Consider the following 25,000-nt stretch of genomic DNA (forward strand, 5'->3'; position numbering starts at 1 on the left):
TGGGGGTGTGGATGTGTGGTTGTAAGGTGGGGGTGTGAGGAGGTGGAGGTGTGGTTGTAAGGTGGGGGTGTAAGGTGGTGGATGTGTGGGGGGAAGGGGGTGTGGAGGTGTGGATGTGGGATGGGGGTGCGAGGGGGTGGAGGTGTAGGGTGAGGGGGATGGGAGTTGGATGGGGGTGGGGATGTGGAGGTGGGGGGTGGAGAAGTGGGGGTATGGATGTGGGGGTGTGAGGGTGTGGAGGAGGAAACAGGGCTACGTTTACTTTTCCCTTTGTGATGATTGAAGTCTGTTTCAGTCAACAGTGACATATTTCTACACTCTCCGTCCGCTGTGAAAGGGGGAGGGGGTACAGGTTGGGGGTGCCTCTCAGGACCAGGTTTTCTTTGCTTTGTTTCTTTGTTCCCTGGTTGATTTGATAACATACGTATTTGTGACGTATTTCTGCACTCTCAAAAAAAGAGAACAAAAAAAAAAGAAAAGAAAAATACGATACATACATCGAAACTTGATACTATTAACGTGACGAACAAAATGTATGTATAGAGTTGTCCTGGATATCCAACACTGCCTTCTTTTCCTTTTGCTTGTCTCTCTTTCTTCTCTTTCCTCTCTCTCTCTCTCTCTCTCTCACACACACACACACACACACACACACACACACACACACACACACAGTGACTGAATTAATTAACACGAGAGGCAAGGCCTTCAAGACTCATTTGTGATACACTTTAAAAAAAAATCTAATCATTAAAATGTGTTCTGTGTTTGCTATTATAAAGCTTCGGGTTAAAAAAAAGAAAAAAATAGTACTGACGGCAAATTCGAACCCCGCGTGTTCGGGTGAGAAGAAACTGTCTTACCCAATACACTATCGTGGCTCCTCAACTGACGTTCAAAAATTTAATATTTAAACATTCTTTTTTAAGGGCGGTAAATCGATTGTGGTATTCGCAGTGAGAACGCTGTTTAAATCATATTATTCTGGTGTATCTTGGGCATTCAAAAAATCTTTAGGGGCAATTAAAAATTCTTTTTAAGTCCGCGGCAATCACACGACAACATTTAGCCGTTTTCTCTGGATCTAGATAGATGTACAAGTTTAGTTACACCGGCCGGGAATGTACGACACGGTCGATTCAATTTCCCTTTTATGTTCATTCTAGTTTTATAGTTTTAAAGTTGATATGAAAATTGAGTATTTTGTTAAACTAATAACATGTAGAGCCAAGTACAAGTACTTCTAAACGTCGCATGAAGTGAAAAGGACTTCATTTTGAGAAAAGTCAAGACTGGAAATTTTTACGTTTCATCAAGGGTATTAATTCTCATGGTTTATTATTTTTAACTGTGAATTTCGATTGATTTTGTTAATATTTTTATGGCAGTTTGGGGCATAATCCAGTAAGTGATGAGGCGTTCACAAATCTTTCTCTGAATAAATATTTAACGGTCTGCTTCTCCAACTTTCCATCACATGTTATACGTGTATTGTTGATTGAATATAGGATTGAACGGGCAGGTCAACAACCTGAAACAAAATGGCGTCCTTCGCGTTCGTGAGGAATATGAGCACACGCTTTGAATATGTATAGATATGTGTACGCAATTGATTTTTGCCCATGACCTTCAGGGCTCAGCCAATAGATCTATAAATTCCACTCGTGGTATTGATTTTAGTATTTTCCGAAAAAGACCACTTGGGCGAATGAACATAGTGAAAGCCCTGTACACTGAGAGTAAAACACGCAGTTTTTTTATGTATTGAGTATAATTTTAAAATGTAATGTTTAAGATGAGAAAGATCAGGTTAAAGCAAATTAACCCCCCTAGCATTAATTACAGATCGATTTCCCTTTTTTACTATCTGCACCAAAGACATGCACCAGAAATATAACTTCCATGCTTAGCAAAAGAAGTTCCTGTTTGAATTTTTTTTTAAATGTTAAAAATGACTTCTGTTGTTGTGTCAGAATATCAGATCAAAGTGGCAAGTTTAGAGAATAAAATATATATATATATTAATATAACAGTAAATTCAGTTTGCATACAATTTGGCTTCTTTCTTTTATTTTTATTTTTTGTGCCCATCCCAGAGGTGGGACATTGTTTTAAAGAACTGAATTTTTCCTATTTTTATGCCAAATTTGGTGTCAACTGACAAAGTATTTGCAGAGAAAATGGCAATGTTAAAGTTTATCACACACACACACACACACACACACACACACACACACACACACACACACACACACACACACACACACACACACACACACACACAACCAAACACCGGGTTAAAACATAGACTCACTTTGTTTACACAAGTGAGTCAATAAAAAGGATGAAAACAAGAATATGTGGATGGATAGAAGGGTGGGTGCTTGGGTATGTGGGTGGATGTAGGGGTGGATTGGTATGATTGATATCATCAATGGTTGTACCCTTGTTTGCCTTTTCAGCTATCTTCTACTTCTTTCGTTGATTGGTTCGTTGTTTTCGTCCTTTTTGTTTGTTTGATTATTGTTGTTGTTTTTTGTTGTGTTTTTTGTAGATGCGCTTGTTTGTTTATTTGGTTTGTGTGCTTGTGAATCAGAATCAGAATGACATTGTGCGTGCGTGTGTGTGTGTGTGTGTGTGTGTGTGTGTGTGTGTGTGTGTGTGTGTGTTGTAATTTTTCTTATTTTTTTACTCAAGAAAAAATAAAAACAGAAAATGACTAATACGTGGATTTCTGAATTCGCCCCCCTCCCCCCACCCCTACGCCATGACCACCCCCTCAGTCCCCCCACAGAGTGTGAGGATGTCTGGGGGCAGGGGATCGCTGAGTGCGGGGGACAGGGTCAGGCTGAGGTGTGAGACCACACACAGCAACCCCCAGGCCCCCGTCACCTGGTTCGCCAGGGGCCGCCAGATCCCCTCCAGAGACGTCACCAACAGATTCCGGAGCTCCCCGGACGGGGGATGGGTGACGCGGTCCGAGGTCAACGTCAGGCTGACGCAGCAGGACCACAACGTGGTGTACACGTGTCAGGCCACCAATGACCTGGGCTCCACTGTGCAGGACACAGTCACTCTCAGCGTGTCCTGTGAGTCGGTCTGGTGTGTGTGTAGGTGTGGGTGTGGGGGGTAGGGTGGGCGGATGGGGTTGGGTGTGGGAGAGATGAGGGGTGTGGGGAGGGTTGGGGGGGGATATGGGTGTGTGTGAGGGGCAGGGTGTGTGCGCGTGTGTGTGTGAATGGGGGTGCGTGTGTGTGTGTGTGTGGGAGGGGGGAGGGGGTAGGGGGGTCACAGTGTGTGTATGTGACAGAGAGAGAGAGAGAGAGAGAGAATATTAAAAGATTCGGAACCACAACCAATCACAAACAAGTATTATTTATCCACTAACCCTTTAGCTGCTCCTGACGAGTATACTCATCAGTGCTGGGCTGGTACATGACGTCAGTGCTGGGCTGGTACATGACGTCAGTGATGGGCTGGTACATGACGTCAGTGCTGGGCTGGTATGGAACAGAGCATACAGGTCAGGGTGTCAGTCACCATTCTGCATCTGAAAGTCTTCCTCATAGGACGGCATTGCTGCTGCACATCAAAACGAACGGCACATGATCACAAGACAAAAACAGCCCCTGCACTCCAGATCCACGCCACAGTGATCACACTTCACCCAGGGTCACCAGCCAGGGGTCGGGGGTCAGGCCTCATCAGCTGTGCCTAAGTCTTGTGCAGACTTTGGTGTACAAGCGTGTCTGTGCACGTTACAGATCCCCCAGACCCTCCCACCATCTCTGGCTACACAGAGGGCGCCACCTTACGAGCCGATCACCTGGAACGGCTGACGTGTATGTCAGCAGGAGGCAACCCTGAGGCTGTGCTGAAGTGGTACAAAAGTGAGTGTGCACACCCTCCCTCAGCCACCCTGTACACACACCCTCCTTCAGCCACCCTGTACACACCCCCTCCCTCAGCCACCCTGTTGATACACACACCCTCCCTCAGCCACCCTGTTGATACACACACCCTCCTTCAGCCACCCTGTACACACCCCCTCCCTCAGCCACCCTGTTGATACACACACCCTTCCTCAGCCACCCTGTTGATACACACACCCTCCTTCAGCCACCCTGTACACACCCCCTCCCTCAGCCACCCTGTTGATACACACACCCTCCCTCAGCCACCCTGTACACACCCCCTCCATCAGCCACCCTGTTGATACACACCCCCTCCCTCAGCCACCCTGTACACACCCCCTCCATCAGCCACCCTCTTGATTCACACACCCTCCCTCAGCCACCCTGTACACACACCCTCCCTCAGCCACCCTGTACACACCCCCTCCATCAGCCACCCTCTTGATTCACACACCCTCCCTCAGCCACCCTGTACACACACCCTCCATCAGCCACCCTGTTGAATCACACCCCCTCCCTCAGCCACCCTGTTGATTCACACACCCTCCCTCAGCCACCCTGTTGAAACACACACCCTCCCGCAGCCACCCTGAACACACCCTCTCCTTCAGCCACCCTGTTGATTCACACACCCTCCCTCAGCCACCCTGTTGATTCACACACCCTCCCTCAGCCACCCTGTTGAAACACACACCCTCCCTCAGCCACCCTGAACACACCCCCTCCCTCAGCCACCCTGAACACACTCCCTCCCTCAGCCACCCTGTTGATACACACACCCTCCCTCAGCCACCCTGTACACACACCCTCCCTCAGCCACCCTGTACACAAACCCTCCCTCAGCCACCCTGTACACACCCCCTCCCTCAGCCACCCTCTTGATTCACACACCCTCCCTCAGCCACCCTGAACACACCCCCTCCCTCAGCCACCCTGTTGATTCACACACCCTCCCTCTGCCACCCTGTTGATACACACACCCTCCCTCTGCCACCCTGTTGATACACACACCCTCCCTCAGCCACTCTCTTGATTCACACACCCTCCCTCAGCCACCCTGAACACACCCCCTCCCTCAGCCACCCTGTTGATTCACACACCCTCCCTCTGCCACCCTGTTGATACACACACCCTCCCTCAGCCACCCTGTACACAAACCCTCCCTCAGCCACCCTCTTGATTCACACACCCTCCCTCAGCCACCCTGAACACACCCCCTCCCTCAGCCACCCTGTACACACACCCTCCCTCAGCCACCCTGTACACACACCCTCCCTCAGCCACCCTGTTGATACACACACCCTCCCTCAGCCACCCTGTTGATACACACACCCTCCCTCAGCCACCCTGTACACACACCCTCCCTCAGCCACCCTGTTGATTCACACACCCTCCCTCAGCCACCCTGTACACACACCCTCCCTCAGCCACCCTGTTGATTCACACACCCTCCCTCAGCCACCCTGTACACACACCCTCCCTCAGCCACCCTGTACACACACCCTCCCTCAGCCACCCTGTTGATACACACACCCTCCCTCAGCCACCCTGTACACACACCCTCCCTCAGCCACCCTGTTGATACACACACCCTCCCTCAGCCACCCTGTACACACCCCCTCCCTCAGCCACCCTGTTGATTCACACACCCTCCCTCAGCCACCCTGTTGATTCACACCCCCTCCCTCAGCCACCCTCTTGATTCACACACCCTCCCTCAGCCACCCTGTACACACACCCTCCCTCAGCCACACTGTACACACACCCTCCCTCAGCCACCCTGTACACACACCCTCCCTCAGCCACCCTGTACACACACCCTCCCTCAGCCACCCTGTACACACACCCTCCCTCAGCCACCCTGTACACACACCCTCCCTCAGCCACCCTCTTGATTCACACATCTCCCTCATCCACCCTCTTGATAAAGATAATGGATAGTGTGAGGCACTGATGTCTGTTCATTCGCTGACCAGTCCTGTGCAATTCACTTTTGTTCACACTAGTCTCTGTCTCTGTCTGTCTGTTTGTGTGTGTGTGTGTGTGTGTGTGTGTGTGTGTGTGTGTGTGTGATTCTTTCCCCTGTTATGGCTGTGTATATTTTTATTAGACTTACTGTTTTATATTCACATTAGTATAATATTTTTTTAACATACACAATGTATGCTTATGTGTGTGTAAGTGTGCATGTGCGAGAGACAGAGAGAGACAGAGAGAGAGAGAGAGTGTGTGTGTGTTCTGTTGTTTGTTTGTTTTGTTTTGGTTTTTTGGGGTTTTTTTTTATGTCGATTATTAATACCATGTTTGTGCTTCTATGTGTGAGTGTGTGTGTGTGTGTGAGTGTGTGTGTGTCTGTGTGTGTGTGTGTGTGTGTGTGTGTGTGTGTGTGTGTGTGTGTGTGTGTTATTTTTACCATGCTTATGCCTTTATGCAGTATAGTATTCGCATTCTATGACTTTACGTAGCATTGTGTAGTGCATGCAATGACATATGTAATGTCGTTGTGTGTAGTGTAGACCCTGTTTCAGGGCGGGGACTGGATGAAAAAAAGCGCGCCAGTGCTTATCTGTTGTCCTCGATAATAAGAATTTGTCTTGTCTTGTCTTGTCTTGTCTTGTCTTGTCTGTCTCCATCTCCTCACCCGTTCTTATCCGTTTTCTCTTTCTTGCTCTGATCAGATTTTTCTAAAGTGATCACAAACAAATATCCTTCTGTAAACCCTTCCACGTGATTGTTCTGGCGTTGAGAAGCACGTGTCCTCCCTCAGAATCCACAGTTGAACTGACTTGTGTATTTCACTGGTCTCTCTCCGCCTTCATCAACACCTTACTTTGATTCTGTTTGGAAGCGTCCCTGTGCTGTGTCCACAGTCATAGAATCCATACCACAATAGTGGTGTGTTTTACTTGTCAAACACATTGTTATCGACGTAACGTAACGCTGGTGAACACGCCCCCACCTCCCCCACGTGGTGACTAGCTAACAATTTTCTCCCCCTACTAGACCTTTAGTGGTGGTCTGGACGCCAGTCATTTGGAAGAATCGATAATCCGAGGAGGAGGAATTTTGTTTAATGTCCCGTCACACATATCGGTGATTGAAGACATTTTGTTAAAGTATTAATGTATACATTTCAGTAATATCGGTTAGAATGGGTGGGAAATGTGAATGAATGGAGGGTTGGAGGAAACTGGGCAAATGAGGGTGAAATTTGAAAAAAAAAATCTGAATACAATTACAGGAAATTACTTAAAGGACTTCGTAAAAGAGAAATCGTTAAGCTAACAAGCGAAACAGCTGATAATGAATGCAAAAAGTCAAAAACATCAACGTTCTCGGTCACTTGTGAAGACACACTTTCGTGTACATAAGGCTTCATCAAGCTAGTCAAAAATTATATGCTTAATTGACAGGTTACTGAAGCATATGCACTTGACATTAGGACAATACTTGGTCCGTAATGAATATGATAATAGTCTGAGAGCTAAACTCAGAATTGGTCTGTGAATCGGACCAAAGTCTGAGAGAGTCAACTGACGAGGTTTTAGAGTTCAATGAAAGCACCTATAAAAGTCTCTTTCTAGTATATTATTTATTTCCTTGTATGACAATGGGCAATGTACTTTTACACTATCTGTATGATTCTTTGCTCCCCTTTTTGCTGCTCTGTCTGCTTGGTCGTTATAAAGGAATCCAGTATGGGATGGTATCCAACAAAAATGAACATTTGCACCCTTCACAAATAGGGAGTGCAATAAATACCTAATTTCAAACAATGAATCTTCTCTTTGATTATTCTCAATAAGGAGCAAACTTTTTAAAACAGATTGAGAATCAACACAAAATAGGATAATCCGAGGTTCTTTTTGTAGCATGCACTTAACGCACGTAAAAGAACCCACATCAACGTGTTGTCCCTGACAAACTCATGCAGAAACATCCACTTTGACAGCAACATGTAATACAATACCGTACAATTACAAACAGATATCCCTGTGAAACTCTTCCACGTGACCGGCCTAGCATTGCATTACAGACACGTGAGTGATAAAAAGAGTAATGTGACACTGATAACTGACCACGCCCCCTCACGTGCTGACTGCAGACGGCCGCCAATTGAGGAACGCCCAGTACACGGTGATCGGCAACATCGCCCAGTCCCAGATCGGCGTGGTGGCACGGCCCGACGACAACGGAGCCGTGTACAAGTGCACGGCCACCAACGACGCTACAACCAGGCCTCTGGAGGCTTCCGTCACCATGACTGTGCTGTGTGAGTGTGGGGCTGAGGGTTGTGTGTGGGTGGTTACAGTGGTGGTGTGGGCGGTGTGGTGGTTACGGTGTTAGTGTAGGGGTGGGGGTGGGGATATGGGTGGTGGTTACAGTGGTGGTGTGGGGGTTGGGGTAGGGGTGGTTACAATGGTGGGTTGTGGGTGTGGGGGGGTATGGGTGGTGTGATGGTTACAGTGGTGGTGTGGTGGTTGGGGTCAGGTCAGGTCATTAGATCTGCTACTCTGTAATCCAGTACAACCTGTTCAGGGTCGGGTTGCCGACGACTAAACCGGCACTCCCACCGCTCCCTTCCGGGACTGGTGAGGCGGGTGGCTAGACACCCTTATGGAGATCCATAAAAGGGCGTTGGCTCAGGAGTGCCACCTACGGCCATCTAGCTCCACCGTGCTGTGTGCATGCCACACGCAGTTGGCCCCCGGGGTGTGTCTACCCATGCATGCGAAGTCTGGATCCGGCAGAATCTGCGGAAGAAACCTATCGGTTCAACGGAGAGGAAGGCGGTTACAGCAACGCACTGTGGAGTGCAGAGAGCAAGATGAGACACCGAAAGGATATCTAGGTCATCCACTGCATCCGTGCTCATCCTCCAGTCGTCTCGACTTAGTCTTGCCACTGGAAATTGGTGGACCCGGACGAGAGAGTGAGGTCGACGTTGCGCAACTCCTCTTCACTTTAAACAAACTCATCGCGCAAGTCATCAGTCATCCAAAATGACCTTTCATCCTTCATCATTTCATCATCCCCAAGTCCTGTGGCGACAGGCGAGCGACGAAACGACAGGTGTGGGTACACTGGCAGTCGCAGCTGCAGACCTGGACGCAGGCGGCTCAGGCCATAGGGTCGTTCTTCGTCGACAGGAGCAGCGATGGAGCTCGGCAGCCGTCTGAGCAGCCCTCTTTAGGAATGCACTGCTCACCTCCCTGGCATGAGGAAGGGGCTAGAAAAGGTGCCCTAAAAATTGCCTGCTCCATATCACCCTGGCCAGCATACCGCGGCTGGCGGGGACCCTACATCAGCGGTCGAAACAACAAGAAAGAAAAGAAAAAAACAAGGATCGTTCCTCTCACCATTGGTGCTTGGAACATAAGGACTCTCCTGGACAGAGATAACGCGGACAGACCCCAAAGGAGAACGGTACTAGTTGCATCCGAACTCGCCAGATACAACATTGACATCGCAGCCTTGAGCGAGACTCGGCTTGCAGGCGAAGGCGAGCTTTGTGAACAGGGATCTGGTTACACCTTCTTCTGGAGTGGACGAGGAAGCGAAGAGTGACGTGAGGCTGGCGTTGGTTTTGCAGTAAAAACAGCACTCCCAAAGGGAGTCAACGATAGGCTTATGACCATGAAACTCCCACTGGCATCTGGCCAGAAGCACCTCACCATTGTCAGTGCCTACGCCCCAACCATGACCAACCCGGATGAAGTGAAGGCGAAGTTCTACGAGGACCTTCACTCTGTCATTGCTGCTATCCCTAAAGCAGACAAGCTCATCATTCTTGGGGACTTCAATGCTAGAGTTGGTTCTGACTACATCTCCTAGGATGGAGTGATTGGAAAGCACGGTGTGGGCCACTGCAACCCAAATGGATTGCTTTTGCTTCAGACCTGTGCAGAGCACGAACTGCTGATAACCAACACAGTTTTCTGCCTCCCTACCCGTAACAGGACGTCATGGATGCACCCTCGCTCAAAGCATTGGCATCTCATCGATTATGTCATCGTCAGGAAAAGGGATAGGCAAGATGTACGTGTAACAAAGACCATGTGCGGCGCCGAGTGTTGGACAGACCATCGCCTTGTAGTCTCGAAGCTGAATATTCGAATCCAGCCCAAGAGACGCCCCCAAGGCCAGAAGGCTCCAAAACGGCTCAACATCGCTAAGCTGAAAAACATCACCATCAAACAGTCCTTTGTGGAGCTGCTGGAAGATCGTCTGGAATCCGCCTCTCTGGACAACCATAATGTGGAGTCTGACTGGAGGACCCTGCGTGAGCTGATCTATAGTACAGCTTCAGAGACCCTGGGACCCATGACCAGAAAGCACAAAGACTGGTTTGATGAAAACTGTGATGAAATAAGCAGCTTCTGGATGAGAAACGCCGTCTGCATCAAGCCTACCTGAGCAACCCAAAGTCCACATCAAAAAAGGATGCGTACGATGCCATCCGCAGGACTGTTCAGCAAAAGTTACGCCAGATGCAGGATAAGTGGCTGAGTGACAAAGCTGATGAGATCCAGGGATATGCTGACAGGCACGATATGAAGAGGTTCTATGATGCCTTAAAAGAATTTTACGGCCCCACATCCTCAGGATCATCCCCCCTCCTCAGTGCAGATGGGAATACCTCGATCACCGAGAAGGAGAAAATTCTCGAACGCTGGGCTGAGCACTTCAACAGTGTCTTAAATCGCCCTTCCTCCATAAATGATGAAGCCATAGACCGTCTCCCACAAGTCCCCATCAACGAAGCACTGGACGATCCGCCAACACCTCTTGAGACCCTGAAAGCAATCCGTCTGCTATCCAGTGGCAAAGCACCTGGCTCAGACTCCATACAAGCAGAGGTCTACAAGGATGGAGGCATTGTGCTGACTGAGAAGCTCCATCAGCTGTACTCACTCATGTGGAAAGAAGAGACGATCCCCCAGGATTTCAAAGATGCATCTATCATTCACTTGTACAAGCGAAAGGGGAACCGGCAAGCCTGTGATAACCATCGGGGCATTTCCTTGCTCTCCATCACAGGCAAGATACTTGCCAGGATCCTACTAAACCGCCTCACAGCACACCTTGACCAAGGTCATTTGCCTGAGAGCCAATGTGGATTCCGGAAAGAGCGCGGAACCACCGACATGGTGTTTGCTGCAAGGCAGCTGCAAGAGAAATGTCAGGAGCAAAATCCTGATCTGTTCCCCACCTATGTCGACCTCACTAAGGCCTTCGACACCGTGAGTAGAGAGGGACTGTGGAAGATCATGGCCAAGTACGGATGCCCTCGGAAATTTATTTCCTTGGTCAGCCAATTCCATGAAGGCATGCAGGCTCGAGTCCTGTCACAAATGGTGTCAAGCAAGGCTGCGTCCTGGCTCCAACGCTGTTCAGCCTCATGTTCTCTGCAATGCTTACTGATGCCTTCAGAGATGGCGATGTTGGAATCAACCTAAAGTACCGAACAATGGCAAGTTGTTTAACCTCAGAAGGCTTCAAGCAAAAACGAATGTCATGACAGACATCATCAGAGACTTTTTGTTTGCTGATGATTGTGCCCTCAACGCTGGATCTGAAGCTGACATGCAACTCAGCGTCGACAAGTTTGCCACTGCCAGCAGGAACTTCGGCCTTACCATCAGCACGAGGAAAACTGAAGTTCTCCATCAGCCAGCCCCAGGGAAACCCTACATTGAGCCCAACATCACAGTCAACGGTCAGAGACTCAGTGCGGTGGAGCGGTTCACATACCTTGGCAGCACACTGTCACGAAATGCGACCATCGACGATGAAGTGAACGTCAGGATTGCAAGAGCAAGCGCAACTTTTGGTAGACTCAATGCAAATGTCTGGAACAGAAGAGGCATTAGTCTTGAGACCAAGCTAAAGGTCTACAGAGCAGTAGTTCTCCCCACACTACTGTACGCCTGCGAAACTTGGACAGTGTACGAACGACATGCCAAGAAGCTGAACCACTTCCACACAACATGCCTCAGGAAGCTACTGAACATCAAGTGGCAAGACAAGACCCCAGACACAGAGGTGCTCGCAAAAGCCACCCTTCCCAGCATCTTCACCATCCTGATGCAGTCCCAGCTTCGCTGGGCTGGACACGTGGCGCGCATGCCAGACCATCGGCTGCCCAAAAGGCTCTTCTATGGCGAGCTGCAACAAGGGAAGAGATCACACGGAGGCCAGAAGAAGCGCTTCAGAGATACTCTGAAAGTCTCTCTGAAAGCGTTTGATATCAACCCTGACTCCTGGGAGGAATCTGCAGTGGACCGTGACAAATGGCGCGCTGCTGTGCACAAAGGCGCCAAGTTATGCGAGGCCAACAGGACTGCTGCAGCTGTTCAGAAGAGGCAGGCCAGAAAGTCACGGGCAAACAAGCTCCCTGACAATGATATGCCTGTCTTTGTCTGCCCCAACTGTCAGCGAACATTTCGTGCGCAGATTGGACTATTCAGCCATCTGCGCATTCACAGATAGATTCATGAGCATCCTCCCCCCCCCCCCACCACACCACCACCCTCCCCCCATCCCCCAGCTGGATGACAACGATGGTCATCATCGATCTCGATGGACACACCACCGGGGGTTGGAGTGGGGATGGTTACAATGGTGGGGTGGGTGTGGGTGTGGGCGGTGTAGTGGTGGTTATAGTGATGGTGTAGGGGTGGGTGTGGGCGGTGTGGTGGGTATAGTGGTGGTGTAGGGGTGGGTGTGGGCGGTGTGGTGGGTATAGTGGTGGTGTAGGAGTGGGTGTGGGCGGTGTGGTGGGTATAGTGGTGGTGTAGGAGTGGGTGTGGGCGGTGTGGTGGGTATAGTGGTGGTGTAGGAGTGGGTGTGGGCGGTGTGGTGGGTATAGTGGTGGTGTAGGGGTGGGTGTGGGCGGTGTGGTGGGTATAGTGGTGGTGTAGGGGTGGGTGTGGGCGGTGTGGTGGGTATAGTGGTGGTGTAGGGGTGGGTGTGGGCGGTGTGGTGGGTATAGTGGTGGTGTAGGGGTGGGTGTGGGCGGTGTGGTGGGTATAGTGGTGGTGTAGGGGTGGGTGTGGGCGGTGTGGTGGGTATAGTGATGGTGTAGGGGTGGGGTGGTAGAGGTAGGTGGAGCTAGTGGTGTTGGGTGGGGTGGTGTTTGAAGTGGGTAATGTTTTTCATATCTCCGTCTATCAGTTTGTACATCTCTTCATCCATCCGAGTTATTTACAGTAAAAATTCTTCTTCTGGATATGACCTATTTGGATTCACTTCTGGTATGTATACCATAAATAACTCTTAATCTTTTAAATGTTCTTGAATGCATGCCCAGTTTTGTTGTTGTTTCCGTAGAAATAAATCAAATGTATCTCTGAACCAATCAGTTGGGATGGACCGATCGTGCGCACAGTGTCCAATGATTTTCATATTTTGTATTTCAATGAAATAAGTAATATTTCCGAAAATATACCGGCCTTGTCTTGTCTTGTCTTGTCTTGTCTTGTCTTGCCTTCTCTGTCCGTGCACCTCTCCACCCCCCAGTCACGTGCTGTGGTTGCTGCTCTCTGTCCAACACGTGCAGTCCCCCCCTCCTCCGTGAACATCACCACCTCCACCTCCCAGCCCCGGGCGGGTGAAGGGATGACCTTGACCTGTGTCAGCTCCTCCAGCAACCCTGCGGCAGAGATCACGTGGCTGAAGGGGGGTGTGCGAGTGCAGGGTGTGAACCGGGGGGTGGTGGACGCGGCCCACGGGGGGAAGAACACGACCAGCGTGCTGCACCTGATCCCCACGTCCTCTGACCACAACGCCGTGTATGGCTGCAGGGCCACCAACACCCTGCTGGGGCTGGCCGTCACTGACGCCGTCACCCTCACCGCCCTCTGTCAGTCACACACCACGCTCACAGCGCGCGACCTTTCAAACACACATGCACACACACGCACGAAATCTCACACACACACACACACACACACACACACACACACACACACACACACACAGCTGTCTGTCTGTTCCTCACTCTCTCTCTCTCTCTCTAAGAAGTTGACAATCATAAAATTCTTGGAGTTGTGGTGGACAATAATCTATCATGGTCTGATCACATTTCTATAGTATGTAAAAATGTAGCTTAAAAGGTGTACCAGCTGAACAAAATAAAGCATTTCTTAAATGTTCATTCTTGAAAACTGTTCTTTCATGCATACATTGAGTCTCATATATATTATGCATCCACTCTATGGGATTCTGCAAGTGAAAACATTCTCAGGCCACTGTGTAGTCTTCACAGACGTGCAATAAAATTAGTTCTCCTGAAATCCTCCACATTGACACCAGATGATTATCTTTTATTGGATATTCTCCCATTGAAATGGAAATTCCTTCACCTTCACCTTCACCTATCCCGTAGTCTTGTGGACCGTTGGGGCGCCACAGGTGATCTGGCAACCAGCATCCTCCAATCCTCTCGGTTTTCTGACCTCCTGACTGTATCGCTCAACCTCAAGCCCGTCCATTCTGGGATGTTGTCCTCCCATCTCTTCCTCTGTCTGCCTCTCCTCCCCCCCCCCCCCCCCCCCCCGACCCACCCCTTGCACTGTCCTCTGCAGGAATGTCTTGGCAAGCCCTGATGATCTCGTGACATGGCCATACCATTTGAGCTTGCGTCTCTTGACCAAGGTCAACAGGTCTTCGTAGGGCCCAATGACTTGCCTGATTCTGTTTCGAACTTCTTCGTTCGTGATATGATCTTTGTAGGAGATGCCCAGGAGTCTTCGAAAGCATCTCATCTCAGTGGACTGTATTCTCTTTTCTATTTCAGCTGTTAAGGTCCACGATTCACATACATACAGCTGAAATGGAAATTAAAATACAACAAAGCAGTTTTTATGTTCAAAATCGTATCTGGTTGTGCTCCACCCTCAATTGTCAGTAAATTTCAAATAAACGAAAATCGCCACGTCCATAAGATTATGTTACCCCGTCAGCGAATTGATCTATTTAAATCTAGTCTGTCATACTCAGGCGGTTTATTGTGGAATAATTTATCAGCCATTCTCAATGTCCAAACTAGTCTTAATGTATTCAAAAAAATTTACCATTCAGAACTCATGAATGAATTTGCATATACAATGTCTTAACCTTTCCCACTCTCACACTCTGTGTGTCTGCTTGTCTGTCTCTGTGTCTGTCTGTTTCTCACTCTCACCCCTCCCCCCCTCACACACACACACACACACACACACACACACACTGTCTGTCTCTCTCTCCTTGTCTCCTCCTCTTCCTTCTTCTCTTGTGTCTGTTTTCTGTAAGTATTTATTGTGCATGTACTTATGTTGTTCGTCTTTTTCGTGGGACAGAATTGGAATTTTTTCATGCAATGTCATGCTTTTGTATTGAGCATTTGTTATGTTTTCCCTTTTCATGAGGGCAGGATGAAAACAAGCCATTTGTGCTTATTCCTTTTTTCCCTCAATAAAAAAGATTCTCTCTCTCTCTCTCTCTCTCTCTCTCTCTCTCTCTCTCTCTCTCTCTCTCTCTCTCCTCTTCTCTTCTCTTGTCTTGTCTCTTCAGTCTCGTTCTCACCCTCACTGTCTCTCTTCCAGAATATTTTTGTTAATGATGTAAGGATGCTGCTTTCGTGTGTCGTTATTTTATCTACATCTTGTATATATGTTCATTTGCTATATGTCCATGTATTTTTTTTTCTCCATAGAATTTGTGTGTCTTATCGTAATTGATTTTTCACGCTATGCTTTTCCTACCCCACTCTTCTATTTTCTTTTCTTTCTTCTTTTCTGAAGGCAGGATGTAAATTTTTAAAAAAAGCTGTATAAGCTCATTCTTTTACCCTCAATAAAGATCATTTTGACTTCACACACACACACACACACACACACACACACACACACACACACACATGATGATGACGGTTGTGGTTGTGTTGATAGAGGTGATCAGTCACGACGAAGATATTGATGATGATGGTGATGATGATGGTGATGGTGATCATTGTGATGATTGTGATGGTGGTGATAGTGGTGGTGATTGTGATGATGATGGTGATGATGATGATGGTGGTGGTGGTGGTGGTGGTAGTGGTGATTGTGATGATGATGGTGGTGGTGGTGGTGGTGGTGGTAGTGGTGATTGTGATGATGATGGTGGTGGTGGTGATGATCATGATGGTGATGATGATCATGATGATGATGATGATGGTGGTGGTGGTGGTGATGATGATCATGACGATGATGATGATGGTGGTGGTGATGATGATGATGATGGTGATGATGATGATGGTGGTGGTGATGATGATGGTGGAGATGATGATGATGGTGATGATGATGATGATGATGGTGCTAGTGATGGTGGTTGTGGTGATGATGATGGTGGTGATGACGATGGTGATGATGGTGATGATGGTGGTGATGATGATGATCATGGTGATGATGGTGATGATGGTGATGATGATGATGATGGTGATGATGGTGGTGATGGTGATGATGGTGATGATGGTGGTAGTGATGATGATGGTGATGATGATAGTGATGATGGTGGTGGTGATGATGATGGTGGTGATGATGGTGATGATGATGATGATGGTGGTGATGATGGTGGTGGTAATGATGATGGTAGTGATGATGATGGTGATGATGATGGTGATGATGATGATGATGATGATGATGGTGATGATGGTAGTGATGATGATGGTGATGATGGTGGTAGTGATGATGGTGGTGATGATGACGGTGAGGATGGTGGTGGGTGTGTCACGACCAGTTCCACCCGAGTTCCACGTCAGCACGCCGCAAGCCCTGGAGATGACGGAAGGCGAGAGCCGAACCCTCAACCTGACGGCCTATGCCAACCCCACCGGGGTCACCTACACCCTGTCCCGTGTCGGCCGTCCCACCAGGTCAGTTAGGGTCACACACACACGTGTGTGTGTGGCTGTCTGTCTGTGTGTGTGTGCGTCTGTGTGTGTGTGTGTGTGTGTGTCTGTCTGTCTGTGTGAGAGAGAGAGAGAGAGAGAGAGAGAGAGCTCTGTGTTCCCCCAATCATTTTCTTTCTTCTCTGTGTAAACACTTTCAATCTTCACACTGTGTTAACACCTTGTTTCCTAGTTTGCGTTTTAGATGGCTTGGTTTAACGCTGTTGTTGATTTGGTCACACTGGTGCAGTGTGTAACTTTTTTCGATTTCTGTAGACATTTCACTGTCACGCGGTATGACCGAAGAGATTCTGAGATGGGAATAAGTGACATGTGTTGTCATGGTTTCCTGGCTTTGCGGGAATTCAGTTCAGTTCTTTTTTTGTACTTGACAGACACAGGTAACAGTCAAGGTGTTGTGATGCACCTTGTCATCTCAGCACCTTAAAACCCTTTTTTCCAGAATAGCTCTTCCCCCCCTCTTTCCGGATCGGAGAAATATTTGAAGGTCGTATCAGTTTAGTCCTCTTTGACCGCAATCACGCTGATGGCTGACGAGTCAGACTAGATCGGCAGATTCTTCCGCAGTGGCTGCAGGGGAATACCTGGTCTGTGGTGGGTTCTCGTTATCCCCTGTTTTTCTGCTTTGTCCTCTTCTCTTCCACACTGGCACGACGGCTTGCTTCGATGGTGCTGAAGGCTTGGTGTGTCGTGTGGCACTTGGCACTTCAGTAAGCGGCGTGGATAGTCCATTGGCGGGGCTTGATGTCTTTGTGCCGCTTCACAAGTGCTCCTCTGTTGCGGTGACCAAACGACAGTTCACTGCACACAACGATCTTGGCTACCTACCTGTGTGTCTTCTATGTGGGACTGTCCGGCCCAACACAACTAGACTTTCAGCAGCATGGCAAGTTTAATGGATATATAAATACTTTTAGTAGTAGTTGTTGTTGTTGTTGTGGTTGTTGTTGTAGGAAGGAGTGGGTGGTGATGAAGTGTGTGATGTTGACGTGGCGGCAGGTTCCGGGTGAGGAACGGCATGCTGAGCATCAGAAACATCAACAAGAGGGACGGCGGTAACTTCACCGTCAGAGCAGTCAACAGTCAGGGCTCCGCCACCTATAACTTCTCCATCAGAGTCAAATGTCAGTGTTCCTGTGTGTGTGTGTGTGTGTGTGTGTGTGTGTGTGTGTGTTTGTGTGTGTGTGTGTGTGTCTATCTATGTGTCTGTGTGCCTCTGTGTGTGTGTGCGTGTGTGTGTCTGTGTTTGTGTGTCTATGTATGTGTCTGTGTGCCTCTGTGTGTGGCTGTGTGCCTCTGTGTGTGTGTGTGTGTGTGTGTGGAGACTGGCTGATGCCAAGATATGTAAAAGAAAACTGTAGACTTCACCCTTGTCACATATTCCAAAACTAAACTGGACCTCCCTAGCAGCAGCATCATCATCATTATCCTCAATCATCACAGATCGATGTAGAGAGAGGGTAGGGGGGCGTGGGGGGGGGGGAGCACTTGGGATGAACGGCGTGGTGGTGGGTCAGAGGTCAACAGTAACACCACACTGCACCCTGTCGTCCTCCCTGAACATGAAGATCCACAGTTCACATGGTCCAGTTTAACGACACACTGGCAAAGAGTCCTTTCAGTCAATTTCTTTACAGCCTGGGTCTTGGTCAGTAGTTTACCTGTCCCTAGATGCGTTCGTCAGTGTATATCCCCTGTCTGCAGCACAGCCACCCCCCTCCCCCTCCCTCATTTCTCTCCTCCAGACAAAGCCAGCATCACCCGCGTCACCGACAGCGTTCTGGCGGATGAAGGAGGAACTGCCGTCTTCAGTTGTGAGGCGGAAGCCAATCCCATCATCCCCAACATGATCACATGGACTCGCCCAGGCTTCGACATGGCCGGCAAGACCCAGCAGAAGGTGGAAGGTACCAGGAGTGAGTTGAGGGTGCACGAGTTGGTCCGTGCCGACACTGGCTCTTTCCGCTGTGTGGCGGACAACGGGATCGGCAGACCGGACACCAGATCTGCCCAGCTGATTGTGAAGTGTGAGTGATCCCCGTGTGTGTGTGTGTGTTGGGGGGGGGGGGGGGGGGGGGGGGGGGGGGGGGGGGGGGGGGGGGGGTGTCTGTATGAGAGAAAGAATGGGAGACAGAGAGAGACAGGGAGAGTGTGTGTGTGTGTGTGCGCGCGCGCGTGTGCGTGTGTGTGTGTGTGCGACAAATATAGATGAGGATATGTGACGGAGGAGATTAGAAAGACGTGTGTGTATGTGTACGCTCGCACGCATGTACACGCCCCCGCCCCCCCTCCCCGCCTCCCGCCGCACCCTCCCTTCCCCTTCACACACACATATCGTTAAACGAAAACAGTAACGACGTTTCTAACATGGATCAATGGGCTTGTGTAAAGTGGATACTTGAAACTTCTGCTGAGACTTTGAAAAAGAATTCACTTTCCAAAAACGAGCTTAACTGCAAAATTTCCAATTGCAGTTTTTAAAAAAAAGAAGAAGAAGAAGAATATTTGTTCACTAAAAATTCTAGCCATGGTAATGAAGATGCAAAGAAACAAGCAAGAGCGTTTGTTTTTTCAATTAAACAGAATAAAGCAGAAATAAGAAATGTTACACATGGACAAAGCAAGGGAGGCACAAGTCACGTCAACAATACAATGTTACACATGGACAAAGCAAGGGAGGCACAAGTCACGTCAACAATACAATGTTACACATGGACAAAGCAAGGGAGGCACAAGTCACGTCAACAATACAATGTTACACATGGACAAAGCAAGGGAGGCACAAGTCACGTCAACAATACAATGTTACACATGGACAAAGCAAGGGAGGCACAAGTCACGTCAACAATACAATGTTACACATGGACAAAGCAAGGGAGGCACAAGTCACGTCAACAATACAATGTTACACATGGACAAAGCAAGGGAGGCACAAGTCACGTCAACAATACAATGTTACACATGGACAAAGCAAGGGAGGCACAAGTCTCGTCAACAATACAATGTCACATGGACAAAGCAAGGGAGGCACAAGTCACGTCAACAATACAATGTTACACATGGACAAAGCAAGGGAGGCACAAGTCACGTCAACAATACAATGTTACACATGGACAAAGCAAGGGAGGCACAAGTCACGTCAACAATACAATGTTACACATGGACAAAGCAAGGGAGGCACAAGTCACGTCAACAATACAATGTTACACATGGACAAAGCAAGGGAGGCACAAGTCACGTCAACAATATAATGTTACACATGGACAAAGCAAGGGAGGCACAAGTCACGTCAACAATATAATGTTACACATGGACAAAGCAAGGGAGGCACAAGTCACGTCAACAATACAATGTTACACATGGACAAAGCAAGGGAGGCACAAGTCACGTCAACAATATAATGTTACACATGGACAAAGCAAGGGAGGCACAAGTCACGTCAACAATATAATGTTACACATGGACAAAGCAAGGGAGGCACAAGTCACGTCAACAATATAATGTTACACATGGACAAAGCAAGGGAGGCACAAGTCACGTCAACAATACAATGTTACACATGGACAAAGCAAGGGAGGCACAAGTCACGTCAACAATACAATGTTACACATGGACAAAGCAAGGGAGGCACAAGTCACGTCAACAATATAATGTTACACATGGACAAAGCAAGGGAGGCACAAGTCACGTCAACAATATAATGTTACACATGGACAAAGCAAGGGAGGCACAAGTCACGTCAACAATACAATGTTACACATGGACAAAGCAAGGGAGGCACAAGTCACGTCAACAATACAATGGACTGAAGAAGGGGAACGCAACACGATTTTTTTTTTTTTTTTTTTTAGTTCATGAAAACTAGAGGGAACAGAAATGTTTCAGCAAGATTAAGTAAAGACAGTGGCGAAACTATATCTGATCACAACATACTGCATGAACAGGCTGCATTCTAGAAAGATCTGCATAACCAGGAAACGTTGAAGAAGCAAGTAATGTAGAAAACGAACCGTTTCCACACCGAAATGAAAACAAAGCTACGGAATACAACCAACCTGTTTCTATAGAAGAAAATAAACAACAAGAAAGTACAACTCCCAGTAACAACGGTATTAACTCTTGAGTATATGGTGTTCATCCTGGAACAAAATAGATAAAACAGATGCAGACTCATTCACTGAATCATTTCTCATGCTTTCAAAAACAACGAATTATTACGCTGTTGCACAAAGGTGAAGATCTACACAAAGATAAATTGAATCAAAATAAATAAATGGAGACCCATAACTCTAACCAACTCCTTCAATAAAATATTAGCAAAGCTTTAGCAGAGCGACTCAGAATACATAAACACATTACCGGTGATCAGGTGGAGGCAGAAATATCGCTACAGTCATGAGAACATTGGATGATGTGATAAACTACCTAAATAAAACAAACAAAACAGGTTACCTACTGGATGATGTGATAAACTACCTAAATAAAACAAACAAAACAGGTTACCTACTGGATGATGTGATAAACTACCTAAATAAAACAAACAAAACAGGTTACCTACTGGATGATGTGATAAACTACCTAAATAAAACAAACAAAACAGGTTACCTACTGGATGATGTGATAAACTACCTAAATAAAACAAACAAAACAGGTTACCTACTGGATGATGTGATAAACTACCTAAATAAAACAAACAAAACAGGTTACCTACTTGCAGTTGACTCCTCCAAAGCCTTCGATTCCATCTCTAAACCATTTATGCTTCATGTATTTGATGTGTAAACCATTTATGCTTCATGTATTTGATGTGTTTGGCTTTGGTGCTTATTTTCAATAATGGGTTTGTATTCTAAATAATGGGAGCTCAAGCTCTGTAAACCATAGTGGCTGGATTTCCGAGCCTTTCGGATGCTTCATGCGATATTCATCAAGGATGCCCTTTCTCAACTCTTGCCTTCGTTTTGGCAGTAGAGCCATTTTCCATCATAATGAGAAATAGTGGAATAAAAGGTCTAAACCCATCCATTTCTCCGGACAGAGATGCATCTCCTATAAAATGAAAGCAACTAGCCAATGACACAACATTGTTCCTCAAAGATAAAGGAAAAGGAACAAAGATAAAGGAAATATACTAAATCCTTAGAAATATTCATTTTGTTTAAAAGTTTTTCGGGTCTAAAACTTAATCTTCAGAAAACGAAAGCGCTAAAAATAGGTAATCAAAATGAAAAGGAGCATATTCCAGTCTCTAGAGTAAATAAAATGAAAATTCTGGATATTTGTTTTGTTTCAGGAAAGATGTCAACAAACAGTGAAGAATATTGGACACCTAGACTAGAACTTATGAAGCACCCAATAAAAGAATGGAGTAAAAGAGACATTACAATACAGGGAAGGTTGTTGTCATAAAGATATTTTAGTAAGTCAGTTTATTTGTGTAATGCAATACATTGGTCTTCCACTAAAAATCCTATAAACATTTAATACATACTTTTATAGATTCCTTTGGCAGAAAGAAAACCACCACCAGAAAAGCAATTGAAAAAGCAGAAAGAAAACCACCACCAGAAAAGCAATTGAAAAAGCAGAAAGAAAGGTAATGGAGAGACGGAAGTTAACGTGGTGAAAATGGCCAACTTTCAAAATGTTTAACTTTACAATGGGTAGGAAACCTGTTCCATACCACAGAACAGCAATACTGAGTGTAATTACAAAATGACATATTGGTAAAATTGTAAAGCATGATAATATCTCCGATATCAATCGTAAACCAGAAAAGATAAATGGCATAGACAGTATCGATAACGATTTCAGGAAAAATGTCGTGATAATTTACTTAGATAACAGGGGACATAAATCAAACTTTCGAACCCAGCTACAGTTCAATAACTCACTTCTATAAGAATAACATATTTTTCTTCCCGTCCTGGCAAAGACAGGGAACTGACCAAATTAAACACATCATTCATAAAACAGAGAATAGATTACTGACTTGATGACATAGACAACATGATTGGCCAAAACCGAACACATTATTCATCAAACAGAGAATAGATTACTGACTACATGACATAGACAATATGATTGGCCAAAACCGAACGAACACAATACTTAAATACAACGTTATAATCAGATCTATCCCACATCACTGGCTTCACTGACTACAGAGAGAAGACACACACACAGAACAACAGATAAAAGATCTAAAAGGATTTAACACTAAGCCAAATAATATAAAGAAAATGTTCACTTCTGGAAAGGAATCGGAAATTCCATGCGCTTTCCATTTTTGACGCAGAAACTCTTGATTCAATTTAAGTAAGTCATTATGATCAGTAGTAAAAGAAATCTCAAAAGAAACAAGATTAAGAACTCTCCTCTGACCTGGCAGAAATATTGAATCCGCGTTATGATACACACATAATTACCAAATATCATGCATTGCTTGTTACACATCCTCACACACACACGCGCGCGCGCGCGCGCGCACGCACGCACGCACACACACACACACACACACACACACACACACACACACACATACACACACACACACACACACACACACACACACACTCACACACGCACGCACGCACGCACGCACACACACACACACACACACAGTGAGATAGAAGAAACGGAACGAATGTTTATTTCACTTGGGTTGGCAGTTGAGAGACAGACAGACAAGAAGACAGACAGACAGAATGACCTGTGACCCCACGTGTTGCAGACGCCCCAATGATTGACAGACAGACAGAATGACCTGTGACCCCACGTGTTGCAGACGCCCCAATGATTGACAGACAGACAGAATGACCTGTGACCCCACGTGTTGCAGACGCCCCAATGATTGACAAGTCCCCGGAAAACGCCAAGGCGGCCAGTGATCCGGGGAGGACTGCCACCCTCACCTGCAAGGCCGAGGGGGCTCCTGCTGTCAGTTTTCGCTGGACCAAGGTTCGAATCAAATCATAAATCACTATCTTTAAAGGGTTTGTTTTAGAAAGATTGAAGAAATGTAACCCCTTGTTGCTGACAGCTCAGGGAAGTGCTGGTGTGTGACTGATCAAAGGCTGACGTGACAGGTCAGGGAAGTGCTGGTGTGTGACTGATCAAAGGCTGACGTGACAGGTCAGGTAAGTGAAGTGCTGGTGTGTGACTGAACAAAGGCTGAAGTGACAGGTCAGGTAAGTGAAGTGCTGGTGTGTGACTGATCAAAGGCTGAAGTGACAGGTCAGGGAAGTGCTGGTGTGTGACTGATCTAAGGCTGAAGTGACAGGTCAGGTAAGTGAAGTGCTGGTGTGTGACTGATCAAAGGCTGAAGTGACAGGTCAGGGAAGTGCTGGTGTGTTACTGATCTAAGGCTGAAGTGACAGGTCAGGTAAGTGAAGTGCTGGTGTGTGACTGATCAAAGGCTGAAGTGACAGGTCAGGTAAGTGAAGTGCTGGTGTGTGACTGATCAAAGGCTGAAGTGACAGGTCAGGGAAGTGCTGGTGTGTGACTGATCTAAGGCTGAAGTGACAGGTCAGGGAAGTGCTGGTGTGTGACTGATCTAAGGCTGAAGTGACAGGTCAGGGAAGTGCTGGTGTGTGACTGATCTAAGGCTGAAGTGACAGGTCAGGGAAGTGCTGGTGTGTGACTGATCTAAGGCTGAAGTGACAGGTCAGGTAAGTGAAGTGCTGGTGTGTGACTGATCTAAGGCTGAAGTGACAGGTCAGGGAAGTGCTGGTGTGTGACTGATCTAAGGCTGAAGTGACAGGTCAGGGAAGTGCTGGTGTGTGACTGATCTAAGGCTGAAGTGACAGGTCAGGGAAGTGCTGGTGTGTGACTGATCTAAGGCTGAAGTGACAGGTCAGGGAAGTGCTGGTGTGTGACTGATCTAAGGCTGAAGTGACAGGTCAGGGAAGTGCTGGTGTGTGACTGATCTAAGGCTGAAGTGACAGGTCAGGTAAGTGAAGTGCTGGTGTGTGACTGATCTAAGGCTGAAGTGACAGGTCAGGGAAGTGCTGGTGTGTGACTGATCTAAGGCTGAAGTGACAGGTCAGGGAAGTGCTGGTGTGTGACTGATCAAAGGCTGAAGTGACAGGTCAGGGAAGTGCTGGTGTGTGACTGATCTAAGGCTGAAGTGACAGGTCATGGAAGTGCTGGT

At 47.3% G+C, this 25,000-nt stretch overlaps 1 protein-coding gene across 1 annotated transcript in view; it reads left to right on the forward strand.

Moving 5' to 3' along the window:
- The window catches only part of LOC143291697 (nephrin-like), a 156,407-nt gene that overhangs the window by 94,466 nt on the left and 36,941 nt on the right, over positions 1-25,000 (forward strand). The window contains exons 7-14 of the mRNA XM_076601718.1: positions 2,784-3,089; positions 3,765-3,890; positions 8,020-8,187; positions 13,477-13,779; positions 16,677-16,812; positions 17,848-17,972; positions 18,594-18,875; positions 23,690-23,808. Coding sequence (XP_076457833.1) covers positions 2,784-3,089; positions 3,765-3,890; positions 8,020-8,187; positions 13,477-13,779; positions 16,677-16,812; positions 17,848-17,972; positions 18,594-18,875; positions 23,690-23,808 — 1,565 coding nt within the window. The remainder of the gene's footprint in view (positions 1-2,783; positions 3,090-3,764; positions 3,891-8,019; positions 8,188-13,476; positions 13,780-16,676; positions 16,813-17,847; positions 17,973-18,593; positions 18,876-23,689; positions 23,809-25,000) is intronic.

The sequence above is a fragment of the Babylonia areolata genome, chromosome 17, assembly GCF_041734735.1.
Source record: "Babylonia areolata isolate BAREFJ2019XMU chromosome 17, ASM4173473v1, whole genome shotgun sequence".
NCBI classification, from domain to species: Eukaryota; Metazoa; Mollusca; class Gastropoda; order Neogastropoda; family Buccinidae; genus Babylonia; species Babylonia areolata.